This window comes from Rhinopithecus bieti, unplaced genomic scaffold (assembly GCF_001698545.2).
Source record: "Rhinopithecus bieti isolate Rb0 unplaced genomic scaffold, ASM169854v2 scaffold_19654, whole genome shotgun sequence".
NCBI classification, from domain to species: Eukaryota; Metazoa; Chordata; class Mammalia; order Primates; family Cercopithecidae; genus Rhinopithecus; species Rhinopithecus bieti.
Window position 1 is genome coordinate 272,925 of NW_016809574.1, and position 10,329 is coordinate 283,253.

General features: G+C 32.9%; 1 protein-coding gene across 1 annotated transcript in view; it reads right to left on the minus strand.

Moving 5' to 3' along the window:
- The window catches only part of GABRA2 (gamma-aminobutyric acid type A receptor subunit alpha2), a 158,361-nt gene that overhangs the window by 65,991 nt on the left and 82,041 nt on the right, over positions 1–10,329 (minus strand). Inside the window, exons 3-5 of the mRNA XM_017889733.1 lie at positions 8,150–8,370; positions 5,813–5,895; positions 1,207–1,350 (exon numbers count right to left, since the gene is read on the minus strand). Of these exons, the coding sequence (XP_017745222.1) occupies positions 1,207–1,350; positions 5,813–5,895; positions 8,150–8,370 (448 nt within the window). The remainder of the gene's footprint in view (positions 1–1,206; positions 1,351–5,812; positions 5,896–8,149; positions 8,371–10,329) is intronic.

Sequence of the window (10,329 nt, forward strand, 5' to 3'; positions counted from 1 at the left end):
CTGGAGCATTTTGGATTTTAGATTTTCAAATTAGAGACGTTCAATTTGTATTTGTTTTCCTCTCTAAGTCATGCTTATTGACCAAAGGAATTCAGAATTCATAAATGCTCTCTGCCAATGGTTTATTTCACTTGGTTAGGCCCCTCATTCCCACTGGTATAAACCTCAAGTCTCTGTTTTGATTGTTCTAACTCAGTGCTCTCTGGCTCCAAGAGTATTGATCTCTGGCCACATCTCCAAGACTGATATTCTGGCCCTCATTTTCCCACTTTTAACCCTATCGCCAATTCTGAATTTTTCACTATTATGTGTCTGTGCTAATTTGCTTCAGTCACTTCTATCTAATCCTCATATCTACCTTCCTTTCTGCTCCCTGTGTTTTAATTATTGCCAAATGTTGATAATTAGTCCACACAGCTGTTTTTTTGTCTTTTTATTTTTTATTTATTTATTAATATTTTTAAGTGAAGGTGGCCCTCAGAGAGGGAATCAACTTTCTACATGTGCCTGTAGTAATTATCAATATCAAAAGTTGAATAATCATAAATTATCTAGAATGGGGTGAATAAATAGAAGACTAAAGAAATTATCACTTGTTGGTCGGGCACACTGACTCACATCTGTAATCCCAGCAATTTGGGAGGCCGAGGCAGGATGATCACGAGGTCAGGAGATCGAGATCATCCTGGCCAACAAAGTGAAACCCCATCTCTACTAAAAATACAAAAATTAGGTGGGCATGGTGGTGAGTCTGTGGTCCCAGCTACTCGGGAGGCTGAGGCACGAGAATCACTTGAACCCAGGAGGTGGAGGTTGCAGTGAGCCTAGATTATGCCACTGCACTCCAGCCTGGTGACAGAGCAAGACTCTGTCTCAAAAAAAAAAAAAAAAAAAATCATTTGTCAGAAGGTAAAAATTAAAATTCATTACTTTGAGAAGACACATATGTTGCAAATACATAGTGCATTTTAGGCCACTGTTTCTCAAACTTCAATGCAACTATTAATCTTGGAATCTTGTTAAAGTGTAGATTCTGATTTAATGAGGAGTAGGGCCTAAGATTCCGAATGTCTAAGAAGCTCCCAAGCACAGCCTACGCTGCTAGCTCTTGGACCTCAAGAGCAAAAGATTTTAAGCAATCTGACACACTTCTAAGTCCTTTAACCTATTAATATTATTCTTTTTTTTAAGAAGAATTTTACTAACCTGTACTAGATTTAATTGTCTCCTTTCCAATTGATTGGCCCAGCAGATCATATTGATTTAACCTAGAGCCATCAGGAGCAACCTGTACTGAATCAGATGCATTGTAAGTCCAAATATAAGTGACCTCTGAAGTTGTATATGCATCTATAGGAAATCAGAAAAAATAATATTTTAAGCATTTTCATAAGAACCATCAATCTAGTGCTACACAAACGGTTGTGTATTTCATGCAATCACTATATACTTTCAATATTAATACTTAAACATCACATTTAGGGCAAAAATGTCTCATTTGAATTTACTTCAATATGAGAGTTATGAAGAGGACCAAAAGAGATGATCACGACCTTGACAGTATATTTATTGCAACCACTTTGAAAGGTGAAGAGCAAATTTGTTGTTAGAGTCTATTACAATTCCTGGGCCCTGAGATGATTAGAACATCTCCGTTAGGCCAAAGGTAGCATATGAAGACACTGTGGTAAAATAAGCTCTTTAGCTTATTTATAAATAGCAATCACTCATAAGATAAAAATCATAATTCAAAATTATATTAATTTTTGGACATAAATGTATCCTAGTTAAGAGTTAAATGAGTTAGCTATCATGATACAATGCATTTCATTAGAATAAAAAGTAATTATTATAAAACATATAAGACAAATAATAATGCTATACTTGCATCAAGTTGCAAATCCTTTTAAAATCATGCTCATTTTAAAATGAGTTAATGCACACACATATCACTAGACTACACATTCATAGCATCCCAGTTTAACTATGGATTGCCAGGAAGAGGAAAAAAATGCAACCAGATCAGACATAACTTCCTGATTTATTGGATGAAGAACTTAGCAGAAGTAAGATGACTTCAGAGCTGGCATGCAGGCAACATGTCTGGTCTTAGCCTTTCTCTGGCAGTGGCATTTTCTTACCTCTCCATGCACCACTGGGGAACAGATAAGCTCTCCATATAGGCAGAGTCCCCCCCACAGTTGAATAACCGGTAATTCTTTCTATACTACTGACCTTCTGAAGAACTTCTATGCACTTTTACTCATGAGAATGTTTAGAAGTATAGTTACCCCTAGTTCTTGAGCAAAACTCAACATCACAGTCACATTACCAATTAAGGGACAGAAAGGGCCAGTTGTCTCTGACAATAGTTCTACCTCCAGCTCTCTAGGACACTGGAAATCTCATTCTCTGCAATCTATAATTTTCCTAACTTTAATAGCACCATACTGTGGTGACCCTGGTTCTGAAATTGATATAAAGTCTGTGATTGCAGATCAATTTCCACTCAACCATCAGTAACAATAGAGTAAATGATTATGAGTTTGTGTTTTCTAATGACACTTGGCATTGTCTAATGGCAATGTTGTCTGGTTTTCTGAATGTTGCTACTAAATGTCAGTATCAGTGAAACACCCTTATCACTACATATATAGTCACCTATATTCACAATTAAATTATATTAGGTGAAGTAATTTTTGAAATAAGATTCTAAAAATGTATATATATGTATATATTTATATATGTATATACTTTTAATAGTAGATAAATGTTCATATGATTTGATATGAATGAATTTTAATTATTCTAAGGTTTAGTTTTCTAATTAAGTAATTTCAATTCATTAATCATTAATGATTGATTACACTGAGAAAATTAAACAACAACATTACTAATGTGAATAACTAGCAACTCATTTGTAGATCAAGTGGCTTGTTTCATTTCCCCCATGAATACATATTCTGACTCTCCAATAAAATTTGAAATGGCACAGAATTTAACAAAAAGATCCATCAAATGATCTACTTTACGTTGGAAGGGCCTCACAATACTCTGTAGTTGTCAATTAATAATGAAGTTTTTTTTTTTTTAAGTAGAATGACATCACTTTTGAATTATAATGTTTCTTTTAAACATAAATAAGAAAAAATGAAACCCTATAAAAGAGATGACATTTTAAAGGCACTAATGAGATTCTGATAGGCAGCAACTCTGACTGATTCATGCTTGTACTTCCAGGACCAGGTACAGTGCCCGACACACACAAGAAAGATTCTCAATTCACTCTCACTAGATTAATAAATTAAGTCATAATATTTTAACTATGTTCTTTACTGCTATGGAAGAGGGAACTCTACAGAAGAACTCAAGAATTTATTAAGGAAAGTGACTGATTCTTCATATGTCTTTTGAAAAAGCAGCTACTGCACTTCATTAGTCAGATAAGAATATAGTTTTGAGATTTTGTGTATGGTGAAAATAATGCAGCAGAAATTTATGCAGTGCAGATTAAAGCCTCTCCCGGAAAAAGGCAGTTATATACATCAACACACATATAAGCCAAGAGGTCATAATAATGTTTCTCAGTAAAGTATCAAGGGAGAGAAAGACAGTTTTACAAAATTCATTAGGAATTCCACTTCTAAATTAAGCTACCATTAAATAATCTTGTTTGTGTTAATTAACCCATTTTTGAGTCCTATGTTGCATTAAGCAGATGTATACCAACTGATTCTTAATATTTGGTAACCAGGAAAAATACTTCAAAATTATTTTTACCTATCAATTTTTAATCTGAAAGACAATTTACAGCTTCTTTTGGTTTAATGAATAGATTATCCCTAGACTTTCATTCAGAAATTCTAAAATCAAGTTAAAAAACAAGGAAAAATTCAAAGATGTGCAGCAATAGGAATAAAACAAAACAGGACTGAATTTAAAATTGTAAGCACACAGAAAAAAATGCTTCTTTTGATTGAGGACAATGACGAAGTTCCTGAAATCCAATCTTTTGTGGAGTGGGGTAGGGAAGAAGAGGGCTTTCAAGTAAAGAAGGAATAAATGAATAGAAGAAAAATTCACAGCTGCTTCTGCCAAACTTTGTTATGCCAAAATTGTCAGCTTTGACTTGGCTTGTGTATTATTCCACACTGGTGTTCATACTTTTAATACTTATGCATCAAGCACCTACTACAGGCAAAGACAATAAAATAACATAAAATTGTTTATTCAGTGTGTCAGAAAATAAATGTGAAGAAAACAAAATTAGTGCTAATTACTTAAACAAAAAATGTCTAGCAGCAAACTTCATTTGTTGCTCATAGCTCCTTCTGGGTACAGAAAACTATATTCTCAAGCATGCAATATTTCTGCACTCCATAGATGCAGTATAAGAGATTTTTAAATATTATTTAAATATTTTCAAGTGTGCTTATTTCATTTTCAGAATCAGGACATCCATCACATCACTTATATTTGATGACTTAATAACAATAGCTTGTCGACTAAAAAAAAAAAAAAAAAAGTCCTTCTTACAACATGATTACATCTTGAATTAATCTCTTCTTTGGTATCAAGGCTTTTCAATTTTTTCTATAATGCCACTTATGTAATGGAAATAAGTCTTTCTCTGCTGCATCTGCTGTGGTTTTCTCAGCATCATGTTTACATAGTATAAAATGGTTGACTATCTTAAATAATGTTGGAAGAAATGCCAGTACTGAAGTTATGGTTTCCATGACAATAAAAGAAGGCTTTGTAGTTAAATAAAGAGGAGATTCTCAAAGAAAATTGAGAACTGACACCTTTTGCAAGAACAAACCAGATTTCAATTCTTGTACCACAAAAGTAGGATCATCAAAATAATTAGAGTGTTTTGCATTCATATGAGCCACCATTCTTCCATTTTCTTTTGCTTAATACAGTTTATGAGAAGGCACACTATTCAGTGATACATAGTTTTAATCAGGTGAGAGTACTGTATTTCTACTCAACAATGAAGAAAAAGTCAAAAGGTGTTCAGAAGGGACAAAGATGAGGGTGCCAGAAAGATCAGTCTCTAAAAAGGTCAGGCAATAGGACACCCTCACACAAGAGAGAGGCTGCTCAGCTCTGTTCATGGATTTATGCTGAACCTATCCAGAATGTCATGTGGGACTAGGGAGATGATTTGACCTTCTGCCTTTTCAATTATTCTGGAAGTATGAATGCATCTTCTTGACACACAAGATATAACTCCTCTGACCTAAAGAAGAGCTAACTTCACAAACCCTTTTCTGAAATGTCCTATGTACATAGAAGGTGCCAGAATGTAGCAATGCAGCTACATTATCTCCTTTAAGAAATAAAAAAGAAATCCTTCCATTAGTTACAGTAGAAGACAATGACACAGACTAAGCTTCTGTGCATGTCATTTGCAACAGGCTGATTGCCACTTTAATAAACAATAGAATCTATCCTTTCCAGTTCATTCTTAGTTGATAAAAAAGCAACATTTGAGTTTTTAATGTTCTAGCACTTGGAAAAGAAGGTAAATTACAGTCCTAAACTTCAAGGAATTCCTGGTCTAATTTTACATGATATTCTGTATTAGCAGTAAAAATAGGTTATAATTGTTTAACATCGTGATTAAATTATAATAATATTTGAGAGATGTTCCTTAAGGAAAATTAGCATGGCTTTTACTTCCATATCTTATTGACAATTGTTGATCATCTCATAATTTGAGGAAAAAAACTAGACAATTAAGCAGTGCTGCTGAATTTCCCTGATATTATTGACCCAAAATATGTACCTTCATCCCTGTACTTACAACTGCCAAATTTCAGAGGACATGAATGAGCATCCATTGGGAAATCCTCCAAGTGCATTGGGCATTCAGCTTGAACTGTAAGCCTAAAAGTCAAAATTCCACTATTTGTTTAAGTATATTGGTAAGTCAAGAAAAATCACTCATCATTACTGTCAACAGACTCGATAGAGGTAGAGTCTTCATCACAGCATTTTATTAGGCTCATTAATATTTAAATAATATTTTGTTCATTCATGTTTAGGTGATCCCTCAGAAGACACTGGCATATACAAATTATTAGTACAAATGAAAATAATAATTAAAAATATACTTTAGCCATTTTAGTTTCTTAAGAAGTGAAGAAATTACATATTCATTTTAAAGGGCTCTTTCTCATTAAGCTCATGATTAACACTTGAAATCTTAAGGACAAAACGTACTCTATCATTAAAAGAATGCTATTGTCTCCATTAGCTCATCAACAAACATATAGCAAAATTGATCAAAGGATTCAATATTAGTTCAGAGGAGCTCCCTTCAACATATGTGAATTCTGAATTAATACTGTATACTGCATATATATTCACAGTTATACACATAATTCTAGATATAAATACATACACATATGTATTTCCTAGAAATAACTTTATCAAGTTTAGATTGTTGGATAAATTATAAACACAAATTACGAATGTTAAATATATATGTTTCTGTATCTACATGATTGCAACAAAGAGTAATCATAGAAAATATGATATAATTCAAACTTCCAATTATTCCATTTCATGTAAAGACAAAGTGGATATAGCAGGTACTAAATAAAATTTATAGAGAAATCTGTTATAATGAGCAAAACAAATGTGATCACAATTCGTTATGGCTTAAATTCTAAGAGAATGTTTAAATAGAACCTTAGACAATATATTCCAAAGTTCTATGTGTCCTGTGCCTGCATTTTATTTAAACCCTAAAGTTTTACTCATTGCCTTAGTTCATAGAAATGATCAACATACAAAGTCAACAGGGGCATTGCATCTGAATACATTGCAAGATCCAGAGAGAGAAACAGAGGCAGAAAGACTAACTAGCACTTCCATTTAGGCAATGAACAATTTAGTAATGAGTCCTCAAGAAATTTTCTTTGAAGATCAAAATAGCATAGGACTGTATTGTTGTCCCATTTTAAATAACTTTCATAACCGAAATCTAGCACTTATGAAATAATAACACATCAAATAACTGGAATATGCGTTTCTGTCTATATATAACGCTGATGTCAAATATCTGTTTTAAATCTTTTATGAAACATTTTAGCTTTAGATTCCACATAATCTTACTAGATTTGTGATTTTTTTCTTACATAATACAAGTAACTTATTTTACAAAATTAATTCATGAATATGCTTAAGATGTAATAGGTTTTAGGATCAACAACTATTCTGCAAGAAAATTTTATTAAAGTTTAAATCATATAAACTATGCTATTGGATACTTTTTGGATACTTTTTGAATTACAAAATGGCAATTTCATATGGTTCAATCTAGTACATGTTTATGGTATCCAATATACTTGTAAGCCTTATTAAATAAAGCTTTCTCTCTGAATTTAAAATAGTTATTTTTTCTTTGGAGTAACTTCATAATGAAAATTAAAATATTAAATTAGCCTGGGCATGGAGGCTCACGCCTGTAATCCCAGCACTTTGGGATGCCAAGGTGGTTGGATCACCTGAGGCCAGGAATTTGGGGCCAGCCTGGCTAACATGGAGAAACATTGTCTCTACTAAAAATACAAAATTTAGCGCGGCATTGTGACACGTGCCTATAATATCAGCTATTTGGGAGGTTGAGATGGGAGAATCACTACAACCCAGGAAGCGGAGGTTGGAGTGGGTCAAGATTGCACCGCTGCACTCCAGCTTGGGCGACAGAGAAAGTCTCCGTCTCAATAAATGAATAAATGAATAAATAAATAAAGTCTTACTATGAAATAACAAACATTTTGATGGGATATCTGATAAGATATTAAAACCGTATGTTGATACAAATAAAATTCAAGTCATATTACTAAAACTATACTTAATAAAAACATCATGTGAAGAATAACCAAAAACATCAATTCATAATAATAAAGGCAATTCTTAACATTTAAAGAACTAAGATGAGACTCAAACTCATAAATACTATTTTATATAGTTTTTTTAAATCAAAACATTTGCAAAGCATATTATGGGTACTTCAATAATCTGGTAGAAAACACTCAACTTTTGCTAATACCTGGCAGCTAGATTGACTGGTTGTTTAATACATGAAAATTTCTTAGTATATAAATGCATCAAATCAAATCTAAAAACATACCTCATTGTATACAGCAGAGTCCCATCATCCTGAATTCGAAGTAACTTATTTGGCATTGTCATATTATGAGCTACTGATTTTTTCCCGTTGTGAAAAAAGGTATCTGGAGTCCAGATTTTGCTAGCCATTAAATTGTTTAGTCGAAGGATGTTCATAGGACCTTTAAATTTTAAACGTTCATCTTTCCATTTTTGTCGAAAGAAAACATCAATTGTATATTCCTGAAATAAAAAATATAATTTCTTTGAAAATAGTAAATGTTGTACACACAAGACACTATAAAATTCCAACAAAATAATATTCTAATAAATTTAAACAGAGAGCGAGCTATATTGAAAGAAAACATTTTAATCAGAAAATTACTCCTTTGTCTTATCAATACATGTTGCCACATACAATGGGATAAAGTATGTCTGTGTATACTATTAGCTATATATTCCTCTGAAAAGAAAAAAATATCACTTTGGCCTCTTTTAGTTGAACAAGGTCTCAGTCAAACTGCTCCACTGCATCCTGTAGTTTAGAACTGCTTGGAGAGGGGATAAGCTTGGGCAGGGTCTGGTTGATTTATTTTAAGTAGCCTATTTCTTTTTTTTTTTTTTTTTTTTTTTTTTTTTTTTTTTTTTTTTGAGACGGAGTCTGGCTCTGTCGCCTCCCAGGTTCACGCCATTCTCCTGCCTCCGCCTCCCAAGTAGCTGGGACTACAGGCGCCCGCCTCGTCGCCCGGCTAGTTTTTTGTATTCTTTAGTAGAGACGGGGTTTCACCGTATTAGCCAGGATGGTCTCGATCTCCTGACCTTGTGATCCGCCCGTCTCGGCCTCCCAAAGTGCTGGGATTACAGGCTTGAGCCACCGCGCCCGGCCATAAGTAGCCTATTTCAAGAAAAAATGAGTAGGCAGCTTTCCCAGTAACAAATAAATAAATAAATAAATAAATAAATAAATAACATTTTTAAAAATTAAAAAGAAAAAAAAACCCACAACACTCAAGCACACTGTCAGATCTGTATGAATCATCATCTCCTGTTGCCAAAGAAACTGTAAATTATCATATTTATTTTTTAATCCTAAAAAATGGTAAGAACATGATAACATTAGCAAGACTGTCTTAGGAGATAATTTCAATAAAGTTTATTTATGAAATTAGTTATAATACAAGCACTTTACAAGTTTTTAGAATACTTCAATTATGACTATCTTGCAGGGAAACTCCCTCATGTTAAAATGTACTTTAAAATATTGTTACAGACCCAGTAGTGATCAGGTCCTCTATTATTTTTCTCCAAATTTTAACTTAGATGAAACTCTCTTTCTCTCTCTCTCTCCTTACCTCTGTCTCTACCTTTACCCTATCTTTCTTAAGGTAATGTATACATTTTAAATGAAATACACAATGCACGATTGTAAATACTATTTACAATCCACTGGATGTTAATTTTTTTGCCAATATATGTTTGTATAAACATGCTATAAATAATTAAAATGTTCAATTACACACCTGAGATTGGAAGTTCAGAAACTGTCCTTTGAGCACAAAACCATAGTCATTACATATTTGAAAATAAACAATGCAGAGATGCCAATTTTACTAAATTAATGTTTGCAGAAAAGAACAGATTAAAAAGGCCATATACTTATCAAATAGAAAATCATTTGTACAAATCTGAATCAAATACATGAATCCCAGTGATCCCTCAAAACTTGAAACTGTGATGACACTAACAAGTGAAAATCCGAGGTAATGGCATGTGAGAAGGAAATGAACAGAGGCTCTGGGCTGTTAATCCTTAAAGGAATATTTCATAATCTTATCCACACTCACTATCATCTAGTTATCTTTTTTAATGTTTAACTCTAAACATTAAATGGAACTCTAAAATTAAAAAATAATGAACAAAGAGATGAGTCTTTGCACTCTAAGTTTCATGTAGTATTTCTTTTTTAGCTGGGATTCCTCAAATACTAGCCTAACGTGACTACATATGATTCTTGCTTACTTTTCTAGGCAAAATTAATGAATTTTAAAACTGTTTATAAGACTTCAAAATCTATATTTCATTTCCATAAGATGAGGGTATGTTTTATCTGTTTCAGAAGCTGTTGATATGACAGTCATTTTCTGGAGGTCAACCACACAGGAAATACTTAGAGTTTACAAACAGGAAGTTGCAGGTGATTTT